This window comes from Hydractinia symbiolongicarpus, chromosome 5, assembly GCF_029227915.1.
Source record: "Hydractinia symbiolongicarpus strain clone_291-10 chromosome 5, HSymV2.1, whole genome shotgun sequence".
NCBI lineage: Eukaryota > Metazoa > Cnidaria > Hydrozoa > Anthoathecata > Hydractiniidae > Hydractinia > Hydractinia symbiolongicarpus.
Window position 1 is genome coordinate 26,003,041 of NC_079879.1, and position 16,785 is coordinate 26,019,825.

A 16,785-nucleotide genomic window follows, 5' to 3' on the forward strand; every position below is an offset into this window, starting at 1 on the left:
CGGGTACAAGCCTATGGACTTTTAAACAGGGTGAGTTTATATGCAGGGAAGTAGGATACAATCATGCAACCTCGTTACCAGGATTCTTTGTCTTTTTTTATACGAAGATGACGGGACGGATTTAGGTTTCTTTTGTCGCGCAATCCTGGTTTAAAAAAGAGACAAAAAGCTCTGGAAACGTGTTTGACCATTATATTAATTGCATACGTGACTTGGAAAAAGTTTTAATTCAGGATTTATTTATGAAAAAAGCTGAAATAATTACTGTGAAAAGTGTCAAATTTCTTGTGTTGTGAGTTTTTTCATGATCTTTTGGTGCAGCAAAATTATGTACGTTTTGCAACTAGTTGTGTGGCGTTTTATTAACGCCCAGATATTAGACAAGGGTGCAAATTTCCTAATAAATTCAAGAACAAAGGCGTTTACTTTGTGAGTAAAGCAAGGATAAAAGAATTTTGATAAATTCTGTAAATAAATGAAAGAGTGGACTTATTATTTTGAGTTTACAAGAGTCCATACTCGTATCACAGGCATTGTTCGCGATAAAAAGTCTTAGAAATAACTTATTTGTACCAATTTTATAAATACAACAAAATATGGTAAAAACCGGGTTTTACACAAAACATAGATTCGTTTCTTTTATGTAAACTGAAGAACTATCCTGTTTATAACTGTTGCCGTGAAATAATCACGAAAAAAAGCCTTTTTGCGCGAGAAATATGATATTTTTTAGGCGTATCGTATTCCGCTCTCCACATTTTTTGTGTGCGTAATTTCTGTACTAAGTTTCGCGCACTTTTTAAGTGAATGTGGAAAATATTAAAATGCAGGAAGTAGCAAAAGCTCTTTTTCAAATTTTCCTCTTCAGTTTTATCAGAGGACTGCCATTTTTATTTCACTTCATTCAAGGTTTTATGCTAAAATTCTTCTCCATATTTCAACGTTTTAGTAAAATCTTTTTCCTCTTAAAGAGCTCTAGGAAATGTTCTTTTAAACTCCTGACTATACGAGACAATTGCGGCTGTACTTTTTTTAATAACGAAGAAGTCTCTGGAAGGTGACAACTAAAACGTAATCAAGCTTAACAGATCAACTAAACATTTGTAACAAATACATTGCGCATGCGCTAAACGAGTAAACATAGAAACTGTTTATTTTTAACTCTGATGGTTTTTAAACTTGAAGATCTCAAATAAGTTGACTCATTTTAAAAGTGTATTAAAATTAAGTGTTTTTAAAATACACTGCTATGAAAGAGAAACTTAGTAAAAGTCGGGCTCTAAAAAGTTTTCCAGTGTTTTAAAATCCTGTTGATCATTACAAATGCTACGCAGAAGCAAAAAACAGCCGCAGTAACATAAGCACAGTTTTACATTTTCACGGGAAGGATCTTCATTAGCAACTTCCATTCAAAAAACGTCCCAACTTCTCATAACTAGCAGACAGAGTACTTTACTGGAGGGGGAGAGGATAAAACATTAGTAATTTTTTAATTAATGTACGTATACCAATATACATATATGAGGATTACATCACCTTCAGAGAAAACAAAAGCGGAAGAAACTAAGATTTACAATATCTTATTCCGTGAGCTAATCCGAATGAAAATACACTGGAATTAAAAATGCATTATAAGCAATAGTCAAACCGTTAGTACCTTATTGGTCTAAATGTTTAGCGACAAAATTAGGCCCAAAGAACAATTTAGGCCATTATGAAATTTTCGAAAAATGTCTTTTCCAAATCAACAACAAAAAAATGAAAATAGCCCAAGTTATTCGTTTGCCTATGCTTTTCGCCAGACTTAAGTGATAAAATTTTGACTGAAGAAAAGTTTGTGTTGGTAAGTTATCGAAAAGGTGGAAGTCCACTCTCAAATATTGGTTATATAAAAGGGAGTTTATGGAACAAGTTTTATTTTGCAATCAAACGACAAAAGCAAAACAACAAGCGGCAAGAAATATATATATACCGTCATATATGACACGACAGTGGTGAACAATGCAACATTATATTGCTAAAAAAATTATTTACAAATAAAAATATAGTAAAATAAATAAAAATGTTTATCTTCGCAACATCCACATGGGAAAAGCTTAAAATTTCAAAAAGGCAAAAATTCTGAAAAGGCGTTAAAAAAATTTGTCCGGAAATCTTGCAATACGTTCTTCTAAACAAACTCTATACGACGTTTTCTCAACCAAACGACATCTGACATAATACGTTTTCTCAACAACAAAATTTTTTCAAAGCTGTACGACGTTTTCTCAACCTAACGAGATCTGACGTAACACGGTGTTTTCTCAACCAATTACATGTGACGCCACGTGACGTTTGTCTCCACGATAATTTCGAGGGAGTATGAGAGCGAGTTTGCACCGCCAACACCATAAAATACACTTTAGACTCAAAAGAAAATTCTTTTAGCTTCTCTTGGATCCATCTCCATGGGACAATAGGGGCACTTTAGCCTGCAAAAATAAAAACTGATGACTTAGCATTTTACAATATTTAAGCATGTATAAAACTTTTCATACAAAATATAGCTAGAGATCATCACAAGAAGGTCAAGCATAACAAAAGAGTACCGTACTCCATTAAACATTAATTTTAAGCAATAAGCAGATTTGTAACAATTTTTCTATCGCTACTATAGGGGACACCACAGCTAAAATTCGAACAACTGAAACAGTAATTGTCTATATTTCAAATCTTACATCATTAAAAATAGTTGGGTTGTCTACGTAAATTTATTGACGACATAGACCGCACACAAAGTTGTGACCAGAATCAGTTACGAGACTCTTTTTTGTGAATGCATAAATTCATTTATTCAGATTTTTTCACATAAAAATAAACGCGTAACTTGAGATATAATATACAAAACACCCTCGCAAAAATTTCCATCCAATTTTTCTCATGAGAAGTAGCAAAGAAAAACACCCTGTAGATCACACCTTCCCAGCATATGTTGAAATCACTTTCGAGTGAAATTTTCGTGACGTGAAGGCAATGAAGTGTTTTCATTGTTCTATTAATTTGATAACCTGCTTAGACATGAAGTGTTGTGTAAAACAACAAGGCTACGTTGGTTGGCATGGAGACATGTACAACCAGAACTTGTAGCCAAACCACAAATACTCAAGGAGGAGGCGAAATCACTGTAATCTGCTTCTAAAAGTCACGGATCACCACCACCTTAAGGGGTGGGAAAATCTACTTTGAAATTTTATGGCATATTATAAAGTGTCACAGTTGAGCTTCTACATAATGTACACATTACGCATGTAAAACTTCACAATCTCATTAAACCATGACACTGTCCACTTCCGCAATGTGTCAATTAAAAGTAAACGAACAACAAACTAAAAATAACATATGCGCAAATATTGAAACATGTTGAGAAAGAAATAGTTTTGATGCGAGACTGTGTGTTATTTTGAAAAGCATTATTGCACGGTTGTTTACACCTTGTAATGAATGGCAGAGCGGACGTTATTAACATGGCTTCGTTCATATCAGTGCTATCAAAACATCGAGCAGATTAACTGAGAATGGAAAATGGGTTGGGACAGTGGTCAACAGATTAAATACATCCACCCAAATATTTTCTTCAAATATGTTGAGACTTTGAATGATTTTAATTTCTTTGTGAACGTTTTCATTGATAAAATGAAAACAATTTTTCACATAATAATTTGTAGTGGCAACAACTGTTTAACATTCTTTGAAGAGAAAAAAATTAATCCGTAAAAGAATCAATTACTCACTTATTTCCATGGGAGAGGCGTTGAAGGGCATCTTTTGAAATCACGTGACCACATACTAATCTCATTGGTGGGTTGCTTCTGCCACATGATTGGCGTAAAATTGGGCATGCAAAAATAGAATGATACTGAAACTCTCGACCAAGATCGATTTCAACCTAAAACAATATAAAATAATATAATTAATGATTGGTGGGAAAATCAGTTAGCCAAGATAAATGCATCATTAGAAGGCGCATGCACGTACATGAAATTTAAGATATTGCATTATTTTATGACCGATCGGTAATTTACTGATAATGCCTATTTCTTCACTTGTAAGTCTATTTTACATGCACAAGTTCTTAATCAAAATTGAATGCAAGGAATAAATACCGAAGTCTTGTGGCTAAAAATCTACTCTGTAGAACAGATATTTATTATTCTAATCTGGAAAGTACACATTATTTTTTTTGATTGATGACAGGCATTCGTCACATGTTAACAATATCTTTTACTGACTCCATACCCCTATTACAAATAAGTGGTTAAATTAGTTTTTAAAAAGCAAGCTTTGGTCAGTAAATTACACAAAGTCAAGTTTTACCACTTGAGCTGCCTTCAACTCTGGACAAAAATTAGTGGAACAGCGGGCGGAATTTCAAAGATAGTAACCACAACCAATGTCGTTTCGATCTAATTAACACGCACTTTAAACTTGTGAACATTCACTTGCCAATGTTCAAAGTCGACTTAGGATATTTGGATAGATCAAAATCTTACACGGTAGTAATTTCTACTGAAGTCAGCATGCCTCAATTCCGTTATTTTCGGACATTTCCAGATCTAGAATTGGATTGCCCCATAATACGGACATTGTGAAAAGTGCAATTGAGCCATTTTTGACGTTATTTACTTGACCTACACCCATCCCTGTCAAAATAAAACTTTTGCAGTTAACCGATTGTAGAGTACTAGCAAGTGATGTTATTTCAAGAAATAGCCATGAAAGCAGCCATTTCCACAAAAATTATTCCCACAATTGTAGGTACTTCTAGGTGCTATTTTAAGCATAAACGACTCCCTCCCTGTGACGCCATCTCCACAATCAGAATGGCCCGATAATTTTTAAATAAATTCTGAAACAAAAGTTTTTTGAGAATTTCAAGCTTTTCAAGCTGTTTTCCAACGTTTTCTTGTTGTAATTTCATGCGATATTTTAAGGTTTGGAAGCACACAGACATATCTAGGTACACAAAAAAGAAATGTAGAAAATACTCTTTAAAATGAAATTTCTGAATATATAGAAGGTTTACTATGAAAGTGTAAACACGTGCACCTAGAGAGAAATTAATATTTATGGAAAATTCATATTTTAAGATTTTCAAGGTTTTGGTATTTAAAACTTTCCACTTAGAGACGCAGAGCTAATAGAGACAGTTTATAGACGTGAAATTAAACTTAAATCATAATTCTTTGTGTGCATGCGCGTTGCATGTTTCAGTTATATTGTTATACGTACTGGAAGCTCTTCTTTCGAATTCCACATCCCTTCCACCTGTCGTTGCTGCATAACTTGCCTTAATTGTAACAATGTTGGTAACGCAATACACCCAGCAGTCACACTGACTTCCAATGGACTATTTTTTGATAATCCCAACAACATGCAAGCATCTTTCGCTAGATGTTCTGTAATCTCCAGCCAATTCACTGGATCCATTAAATCAGCATAAGGCGATTTTTCCAAACCATGCTTGATAAAGGCAAAACAACACATAAGTCGTTGGATTTCTGCAAGAGAGCAAACATGGTATATTTTGCAGAACAAAAGATTTCATAGGTACTTTTTTTAACTGAAGCATATATTCATCTCACCTACGCTGTGGGAAGGAAACGTTTGAAATATCTTGCTATATTCCAAAGCTTCTTTGTATCTTTTGTTGCTTAAGTAATCAATAAACTTTAGTTTGTGTAACTTGAATTCCAAACTACTTCCCTTTGCTAGCAGTTCTGAATGATGACTTATAGCCCACCTAAAAAAGGAGTGTAATAAAAATTCACTTCGAAATCGTGAGAAACCTAAACAGATTATTTGCAACAATAGGCTAATACAATAATTTACAAGTGTATAAACACAACGCAAATACACAAAATGGAATTTGTCTTTAATTTTGTGCTCATATCTTTATGCCACTTATAAGGAAGTCAGCAAAAGAAAAATCATTCATACTTTAATGCAGGTTCCAAATTTTTCTCTTTACATTCATTCAAGATGTAATTTAGTTCCATAAACGGTTCCTTGTGTTCATGATCAAATGTTAGACCAGCTTCCTAAATATAAAATGAAACATGAACTAAATGTACACAATGGTTACATGGACATGTTATTAAATACTAATTCAAACTGACTCCCTGATTCCAATAACACCCTAACGCAAATAATACCCTAACGCAAATAATACCCTAACGCCGATAATACCCTAACGCCAATAATACCCTAACGCCAATAACACCCTAATTCCAATAACACCCTAAAGGCAATAACACCCTAACGCAAATAACATCCTAACGCCAATAACACCCTAATTCCAATAACAGCCTAATGCCAATAACACCCTAACGCAAATAATACCCTAACTCCAATAACACCCTAACGCCAATAATACCCTAACACCAATAACAGCCTAATGCCAATAACACCCTAACGCCAATAACACCCTAACACCAATAACACCCTAATGCTAATAACTATGGTCTTCACTTACACGTATTAATTTTTCAGCAACATCCACTTGACCCTGACGAAGAAAGTGCTCTGAGATTGCTTTATTTAATAACTCGCTAGACTCTCCAGTAAACAAGTTTTCTTGTGTCATGCCAGAAAAATCTGTTGTAAAGTTCTAAGGTGAATAGCAATAAATTAGATAAACGTTTTACAGCAAAAAGGAAAACCATTTATGATCCTTTAAGGGCTAAATTTAATGGTTTTAAAGGGTCTTGCAAACAATGAAATGATTAAATAAATTCAATAAAAACAGTAACTTTTACAGGATCATAATAATAACTTAAACATAACAACCGAGGAAATAAAAAAAATTGTCTGTCTTTAATATAAAAATTATCAGATGCTGTTTTAAGAAAGATTTCTTTCACTGAGGGTCATATTTTTAATTTTCTTCAAGTTGTACCCTTGTATTAAAAATGATACGAACCCTATCAATAGCTTTTCCAATCTTTGATACATAAGTATGCAGCTCTTTGTGTTCCAGTGCTACTTTGTTGGTACAATCTTTGATCTTCTTTGAACACACTGACACAACATGGAGCTGAAGCGGAGTGAGGACATCTTCTTCATCGCAATCTAAACAAGGCAATGTGGTAATTACTAACTTTCTTAACAAATTGCATAGGGCTATATGTAAAATTATGAAATCCAAATAATTATTGGTATAAAGCATTATGCATAATGTTCATAATGCCTATTCATCAGAGCTAGTTCATGATCTAATGCATAATTAGGGGAACTTTTAAGTCCAAAATCTTAAGAACCAATCAAAATGTGTCAAAACGATATAAGAGTTCCTAGAAAACTTTTCAAGCTTTTTCAAATATAATTTCCCTTTTCTTCATTGTGGGAAAAACAACTTTGGTTTGAACAGAAACCAATTACTAAATACATATCACCGTTTTGTCACTTTTTCGATTAATTTTCATGTGAAATGAACGTTTCTTAAAAATGTGTAAAGCACAACATCACACAGGTGCTCTGAATTTAACAGTAGCACATTCTCACAAAAATTTACTTAATTTCTTTCTGTTTTACAGTTTGTGGAATCAAAACATGTTGCATTGGCCTTGCAAGTTGCTTTTTGTACATTATAATTGTTTTCCTTGTTGGAAACTAACTGGTATGTATATGTTGGTGTGGGCAATTGTATTGGGAATTGTTGGCCAACACAAAATCTTGATTCAAAAAGGCCAAATAAATTACTTCTACATACCTTGACATAAGCCTTCTTTCACACTTCTGACATGCTCGATTAAATCATCAAGGTTTTTTGTCAAGTTCTTTCTGTAATTTGAATATTTGTTAGAAAGTCGATTCTCCTCTTTTTCCACAGCTTGTAGGGCTTCCATTGCACAAAATATTCCTTTAAAAAAGATATATGTTAATACGCACCATGAATGACTGAACACACCTGCAGTTGAGCAGCCATTCCGTAAACCTACAGCTCTACACAACTATAGAAATTGTCGTTTAGATAACACTAGTTGTTAGCCTGTGAAAAATCCTACTTCCTGCATTACTGTTCTTTGCATCCTTGCCGGTCTGTTAGCATAAAGAAATATAATTTACTTAGACGGGGTTATAACTATATGACTAAAGGTGTGATAATAAAAAACCTAGTTTTTAAATTACACAAAAAACACCTCATATTAGCTAGGTGGATTGTAAGTTATAAATTTTTTGCAGCATTCAACCAAAACTGCACTATGAAACAATATTTTCAGCAGAATCTGCATAAGTTTTAAAAATACTACAATTCTCTTAACTCTATTTAAGAATCACAAAAAGTTTGTCATGAGAAACTGAAATCATATGCTAGACTATCTTGCTACATTCTGCAGAAAATTGGGCAAATTACTAGTAGTATAACACCCAATTAATTTTTTCTAGTTTTACTTATGGCTTCAAACCGGGGTACCAGCAGGGAAAGCTTGTGTCAGCAACAACAAATAACAAATCCTTTTTTGAGTGTTTTAATTTTGTTTTAATAAAAATAAACTAGGGCCATACAGTAGGTATACCTTTGACCACCCTCCTCTTTTCAATTTGTATTGCTCCCCATTGGAACTAGCACCTTAAAATAATGGTTCTATTCTAATAGTATAAGATCTTTTGTTTCAATATGGATTTTCAGTTACTAATATTATTATGTGTGTGTGTCACACGATTATTTTCGGGAGATCCACGATTTCTATAGCCAGCGTAATTATTTTTTTTCTTTTCAAAAAAGTGTCTACCATTAAAGTAAATTTGTTTGTTTCAGGTTTTATTGAGTTTAACGAAGCATAATTTTAGCTCCTACTTGGTTATACTTTTTTTCATGGATGCGATTGTATTTTTTGTACGAAATGCCATTTTGTCTAAAAAATTTAAATTTGTCTGACCATAATTTAATTTTAGTTTTTAAAACTTTAATAACTATACGGCTGTTTCATAAACATCTCGTTGTTTATGAAACAGCCGTCTTGCTGATTTTTTGTTTTCAACAAAAAGAATTATGTTCAACAAAAAACGTTGAACTGAAAATATATCCAAAATATTCAACAGTAGGAAAATTAAAGTAGATTTCAAAAGCGTATTTTGTCATCAATTAGTTTTTCCTTTTATTTCTTTATCAATTTTGCTGATGTATATATATTTCTCTTATTTTATCGGAGCTTTAAAAAGTTGACTGAGCAATTAGTTTCTCTTTAAAAAAAAGTTAAATATTGATGTTCTGTTTGGTGAAACCATTTATACAATTTACAAATCAAGATATGGTGCTTCCAAAATATTTCAAATAGCGAATAATAAATCTTAAACAAAAAGGAATAACATATACTCAAATTAGCAAAATTATTGAAGAGGAAGATGGTAAAAAGATTTCACGGCAAACAATATAAAAATTGTTCTAAGGTTTCACAAAAGGAAATCGTTAGCTCCAAAACGAAAAAGTGGTCAAAGAAGAAAACTTACTTGAGACCATTTATTGACAAATGCTATGAAAAAAATGGAGAATTAACTTCAGTTGGTAAGCTTCAAATATTTTTTAGCGTTTTATTTTTAGTAATACGAAATATTTGCATATGGAGAAGTTTACTGTTTTCTCATTTTTTTTAAATAAATAATAATGTAATTTTTTTGAAAACAATGAATAATAATATTGCGCATTTTAGTTTTACCGCAACAAATTACCATAAACAAAGAATTAACTGCAAGTGGCCTTAGCTGCTATTTGGCATTTCGAAGCAGTTGCAGAGATATCATTTGGCAGGTTTTTCAGGACTTAGGGGTGCCATTGGCCCCAAACAAGATAGTCACAGGTGCTTCTTATTTAGGCATAAAAATTTATACTACCCAATTAGGGGTCATCTACAAAATTCGTAGCAATTCGTATAAAAAAAATTCGTATATGCTATACGAATTTTCTTTTGCCATACAGTAATTAAATTCGTATGAAATTTTTTTAAATTCGTATAAAATTCGTATGAGTTTTAAATTAAATTCGTATGAGTTTTTAGTTAAATTCGTATGAGTTTTAAATTAAATTCGTATGAGTTTTAAATTAAATTCGTATGAGTTAAATTCGTACGAGTTTAACAAAAAATTCGTATGAGATTTTAATTAGATGCGTATGGTTTTAAAAAAAAGAAAATCGTTTGACATTGTATTAAATTCGTATATAAGTTTCAAAATAAAATATTTTTTAGATCGCATTTTAAAGTTTAAAAACGAAAAACGGCGATAGAAATGTTTTTTTAGATCGCATTTTAAAAGTTTTAAAACGAAAAACGGCGATAGAAATGTTTTTTTTAGATCGCATGTTAAAAGTTGAAAAACGAAAAACGGCGATAGAAATGTTTTTTTTAGATCGCTTTTCAAAAGTTTAAAAACGAAAAACGGCGATAGAAATGTTTTTTTAGATCGCATGTTAAAAGTTGAAAAACGAAAAACGGCGATAGAAATGTTTTTTTTAGATCGCATTTTCAAAAGTTTAAAAACGAAAAACGGCGATAGAAATGTTTTTTTAGATCGCATGTTAAAAGTTGAAAAAAGAAAAACGGCGATAGAAATATTTTTTTAGATCGCATTTAAAAAGTTTAAAAACGAAAAACGGCGATAGAAATGTTTTTTTAGATCGCATTTTCAAAAGTTTTAAAACGAAAAACGGCGATAGAAATGTTTTTTTAGATCGCATGTTAAAAGTTGAAAAACGAAAAACGGCGATAGAAATGTTTTTTTTAGATCGCATTTTCAAAAGTTTAAAAACGAAAAACGGCGATAGAAATGTTTTTTTAGATCGCATTTTAAAAGTGTAAAAACGAAATATAATTCGTATGAAAATTCGTATAAAAGAGAATATAATTCGAATGACAATTCGTATGAAAGAGAATATAATTCGTATGACAATTCGTATGAAATCGTATAAAAGAGAATATAATTCGTATGACAATTCGTATGAAAATCGTATAAAATTCGTATTAGATTTTTTAAAAATCGTATAACTATTTAACACTATACGAATTGTATACGATTTTTATACGAATTAAAAGCAATTAAATTCGTATATATTCGTATAAAATATCATACGAAATTTGTAGACGACCCCTTAGTGATCTGATTACCAAGGGACAAATTTCAGGCTATTTAGTCTGTTTGGAGAGTTTAGAGGGTAAAAAGCATTATAAAGGCACTTCTTTTTCTTATTTGTTTGTTGTCTTTGACATTTAGGGTGGTTAAGTGTGGTTGTTGTCTTTTGTGTAGGTTGATCGACCTTCACACCAGTTAGTAGTCTTTACCATCACATCTCCATGACATTTGTATCTCAGACTGATATTCAGTAATGGTTACAGTTTCTACCTATACTTAAAATGGTAGATCAGTATTTATTTACAATAGTCTACATATGAAAGTCCGAACATATATTCTGATGCTTATGTGGCTTGGGTGGTTTCTATAATGGACAATTATTCTCAATCGATTTCTCCAACTCAAATAACTACAGTATTACCTTCCTAAAATTCTTTGCAGTAGTAATAGCAGTAAATACTTGGGGTGACCAGTGGCCTGATACTCAAAAGTTGTTTTTCTTTTTACCAACCACCATGTCAATATTTCAATGCAACACATTTTCAGTACCTCGTATACTTATGCTAATTTACTCTCCCATTTACAGGCCCATCGTCTTAAGGAGCAGTGCCCATATGCCAAGCAGTGCCTCACCCCTATTTCACTAGATTACTTAGAGTGAATTGTTTCTTTAAAGCTGTCCTTTTAAAAAATACCAGACTATAACCGATACCATTCAGGACCTAAATCCTACCAAATTTTCTGGCATCAATTGCGTGTGTCTTCCTGGGTCAATTAATTCACCACTAAAGGTTACTTATGCAGAATACAATACCAAAGCTTAGCCTCTGAATTCCCTGAGAAAATATCTGATATGTGCAAATTGCTTTATGTATGTGATGAGAAAATTTTGATAGACTGTAAACACTATCAGACGACAAATGTTAAGGTTTCTTAACAAATCCAGCTACACACATACCTGATAAATGTGGAAATGTCTAGTATTGTTTGCCTTCTTTGGTCATTTTAGAGCACCAGAGTATGTTTTCCCACCAAAAACAGTTTTTGTTCCCAATACTCACTGATCTCTATTAGAGTTTTGTTTCTCACCATGTACACTTTACATGACAATCATAAGTTCTAAGATGTAACCTTGTGGGAAAAAATTAAATTGGGGGTTACCTGTGTCCGGTTAAAGTATTCTCATATTACCTTGCATACAGGGATACACATTATGATCTTGGTTTGCCTTCTTCAATGGGAAATTCATTATACTGTAAGGAAAAAAATTAAAACATGGAGTACCCCAGTTGGGGTAGTGTTTGGGGTAGTGTAATAATATTTATGGGCCCTCATTTGCTGCTGAGTTTTGCAGATGTAAACCGCCCATTATATTCAAACTGAATGGTTTCTATTAGCAGTAATTTTACATGCACACAACTTGAAAAAAGGCTTCTGCTTGCAAAGGTTCTTACAGTACATGTAATCTACCGTGAATGTAATCTACCGTAGACGCAAAACTTGCATGAACAGTTACACAGAACAATAACATTGCGATAGCTTTTGTTTTTTAGAGAAAATAATTGCCTCACTGATGAACAATGACCCCACGCGATCGATTGTTTAATCACAATAAGTTGCAAGATCAATTTTAGTAATCTATTTTGCGCAAACTCTTTTGAAATTTTTAATTGCAGTAATTAAATATAAAAGTTTAGATTGCATTTTAAAAGTTTAAAAACGAAAAGCGGCGATAGAAATGTTTTTATTTGTTTCAATAAAAAAGTATGTGGAAGGATTATTTTACGTTGTTTGTTAAGAAGGAAATGTTTTCATCAAGAAATGTAGATATTGTATTTATTTCATAATGTACACCATTTAATAGTTGTGAACAATGCTTCTCATATAATTAAACGCGCTGGAATCTTTTTGAGTAATTAAATCAACAATACATTCTTGCGCAATATATTATAAAACTTTGCGAAAGATTTTTATTATTAAATTACTTCATGCTAATACTTAAGGAAATAGCTTATCAATACATTTACACAATGCATCTTGCTATTACAAGAAATAGAATTGTTCCGATATTTCTTCGCGAGCGCATTGTTTTTTAACACGCAAATATAAACTCGCAAAACCATTAAGGGATTTAATTATAACAAAAGACAAGCGACTGCCGTCCTAAAGGTGTGATATTAGCGTGTACACAGTAGATTACATTCAGACTGTACTGTATGTCAAATTTTCTCCTTACGAAGTTGTCTTTAAAATGATCATATAACATGGAAATGTGGCTACAGCTATGTAGGAGTTTCGATAAGTCACATGCAATGTACAGTCAAACCTTTATAGCTTGAAAGATTGTTTGCACTATACATGTGACTACCATCCTTTAGGAACAACACTGTCGTAAAGCTGGGTTCACACTTCACTTGCCCTAGTCGAACAAATAAGCAACCATGAATCTGCACATGCATGCGCAATATTTATTTTTAGCATAATATGTAATTTTCTTTCATTTGCCGGCATTCGATGCAGTAGTTGGAATAAGTTCAACTACCACAGCAAATTCATCAACAAATCAGATTTTGAAATACAATTTCAAAATGAGGTGCAGAACTTCAAATGAACACAAAGTTGATGAGAAAGAAAAGTTTTCAGTAGCGAAGCCTACAAAAATTGCTAAACAGAAGAGGCTCATTTGAGAGTTTTGCAACTTTTCTTAAGATTTTTAAAATTTTATGTGTGTGTCAACATCATAGTTTAAGGCTCCCTGTTGTTTTGTAGCAAAATTATATGAAGTTTTAAAACATGTCAAATCCAAAGCGACTTGGAATTGAATTTTGTGAATCGGAACGTAATTCGAGGTCCAGGGGTCTAGGATTTAAATGTGATTTAAATTGATTTAAATGTTAAATGTAAACAAAAACGTGCCAAGATAAGTGAAAAATCTCTAAAAGTAGCCTCTTCCGTTTAGCACTTTATTTATAAAAAATTAAAGAAGGTATCCTAATTCCGAAATCGCTTATTGGGTGTGGTTTAGCTTAAAATGAGCATTAATAAGGGGCCGTCGACAAACAGTTTTCATCTCGATTAACGGCAAATTGGCCGCTAGACTCGGACCCCCCTTCCCTCAGCCCCTTAACGGCAAGCCCAATTCCCCTACGTTAGTTTTTGTCTCTGTTAACGGCAAATTTGTCGTTAAATACAATTTTGCCCCACTCCGGGCTTTACGGAACAATCTTTGTGGAGACTTATACAAACACGACATATATACATTTTTTTAATAACCAATTCTAGATTATGGCGGATTTTTACTGTGGAAACATTTTCTAATTTGATGAATTTTTTTCATTTTCCCTAAAAGAAACAAAGGTGAGAAAGTGAAATTCGTCTCCATTTTTATATTTTTAACGGACAATGCATTACCCCCTCCCCCCCTAACGGTCAATTTACCACTAACAGAGACAAAAACTGTTTGTTGACAGCTCCTAAAACTACTATGGGACTTCCCATAGTAGTTTTAGTGGCGCCGTAGATTAGTGGTTATAGCTCTCGTACTCTGTGCGGGAGACCGGGGTTCGATTCCTCTTGACGGCGATTCAACATGGGCGAGTGAATGTTACCATAGCCCCGGGTTAACCCAAGCCATGTGAGGGAAATTGGGAAGATGGCACACTGTGTTGGCCGTTGGATGTTGCCGGGAGTTGTCTAGTAGAGCGCGGGCTCTAATTGGGTCTGCGTAGCTCAAAATGAGCATTAAATACTCTAGGACTCTCCATCTACGCCATGGCCCCTCCTGGAAATAATAGACAGGGTATATCCCTCGATATTTGTGAGGCTAGCCATGTAAAATATGCACATCTATCTATCTATCTATCTATCCCATCTACTTCTAAAATGCTATAATCCCACCTAGAAATAATAGACATGGTATAATTGCGAGACTAGCCATGTAAAATTTGCACATCTTTTTTATCTATCTAGCTAGCTATACTTGAACTTTTTTGCCATACTGGCATTTTTGTCTAGTTGTTTTAAGAGTAGGTTAAAATGTACTGTAGAAGAGTGAAGTCGTGCTTTAGCATTTGTTTAGTTCAGGTCAGACAATTTAATATATTTACTGTAATCAAATTCAGAAACTGGGTAAAGAAAGAAAGACAAATAATGCAAATAAAAGCTGAAAATAAGTAACTATACTTACAAATTAATGGCAGATGTTATTAGCTATGACTTAACAGTACCTGAAAGCAAATGCGACAACTCTTAATAAACTACGGCTGCCTTAAAGGAAGGAAACTTCACCTTCGCTAGAACTGGGTTACGGGACTAAAAGTAATATGTAGAAACCGGCAACGTTGTTATTTTTCATCATGGCGGGCAAGCAAGCCAGTAAGTAAAGAAAGATAGGGACTTATGTAAGTCTTGATTGTGTCTATTTCAAGAGGCACAAGCTTAAGTTTTTATCAAGTTACTTTTTTTCTTTTTCTATTTTGCATATCATTGCATCTAGTTTTTTGTCTTCGCATATCTTGCTTCCATTTTCCAGTCAGGGTAAACACTTAATTAGCCTGCCCGGGGCAGGCTAATTAGGGCATACCACCTATCCAGGCGACTCATTGTAGTCTAGTTAGGCCATATGTAACCTAGTTAAGACATTACAATATTTAATGGCTTTTCACACATTCCTAAGAAAAAATTGCAAAAAATCTTTATTCAGAATGGATAGTCTACACGCGACCATGATTCCAAAATTGTCACTCTTGCCTCGATATGTTCGCGCAACTAAGAATTATGTTAAAATGAAATATATAACCTAATTAGGTTAAGTGTCGCCTATTTAGGTGACATTTTCGTTCGCCATATTTATTTTTTCCTTGTGGCGTAAATGGCTGAAATCCATTATTTAAAACAACAAATAGTGCCACACGAGGTTTGGGCCATAAGTTACCAATGTGTGATGCAAATAAGACGATAATTGGTCAAAATTATCTGCAAAGTGGACAGATTTGATTCACGATTATAGTTGTTCTAGAAGTCTCAAATATGTGACTGTCATACATAAGCCGGCCTTCCCCGATTATGTGCGTTCTATAATAAGTGAGAAATAATATTAGACTGTCGTATATAAACTGGCCTGCCCTGATTATGTTCCTTTTATAAGTGCCAAATAATATTTTTTGAGTAATAAGCTGGCCCGTCCTGATTATGTTGCCCTGATTATGTATTTTCTGCCCTGTTCTTAACCGAGGCAAGCTGCCGTACTTAATCAGGGCAGCGTTTATTATCCAGGCAGAACAGCGCCCCCACTTTGTATTGCTACGTTGCATGGCTATGATGTTTAACATAACGCTTCACATATCATGACGGTATTCTCGATCCGCAATAGACATATTTTTACTTTCAAATTGTATCAAAAGGGCTTTGCGATGCATCCGTCTCTATGTCATTCTCGAAGCTATTAAGGCCATTAACACTTTTTCATGATAGAACTATTTTAAAAATAAGAGTGTATTCAACAATGATCGCGGATGTTTAAATATAATTATACTTCCTTTGTGTTATATTTTTTTAACTTATGCATAACAATCTAAGGTATACAGCTTTATGCATAACAATCTAAGGTATACAGCTAGCGTTAATCTTTCTTTTTTACTTTTTAAAAATTTAAGAACGAAGAACGGCGATAGAAAAGCTTCG

General features: G+C 33.2%; 1 protein-coding gene across 2 annotated transcripts; it reads right to left on the bottom strand.

The window, feature by feature from the left end:
• Nucleotides 1-2,186: 2,186 nt before the first annotated feature.
• Nucleotides 2,187-15,364, bottom strand: LOC130645694 (E3 ubiquitin-protein ligase RMND5A-like). Of its 2 annotated transcripts, none has more exons than XM_057451767.1 (9): nt 15,290-15,364; nt 7,748-7,897; nt 6,959-7,107; nt 6,512-6,646; nt 5,977-6,077; nt 5,622-5,779; nt 5,269-5,537; nt 3,771-3,925; nt 2,187-2,471 (listed from the first exon to the last, which is right to left on the bottom strand). In XM_057451767.1, the coding sequence occupies exons 2-9, from the start codon at nt 7,881-7,883 to the stop codon at nt 2,408-2,410; spliced, it is 1,167 nt and encodes a 388-aa protein (XP_057307750.1). In that variant the 5' UTR covers nt 7,884-7,897; nt 15,290-15,364; the 3' UTR covers nt 2,187-2,407. The 2 variants fall into 2 exon arrangements, with proteins under 2 accessions (XP_057307750.1, XP_057307751.1); XM_057451768.1 differs by lacking the exon at nt 15,290-15,364 and adding an exon at nt 12,062-12,131.
• Between the last annotated feature and the right edge of the window lie 1,421 nt (nt 15,365-16,785).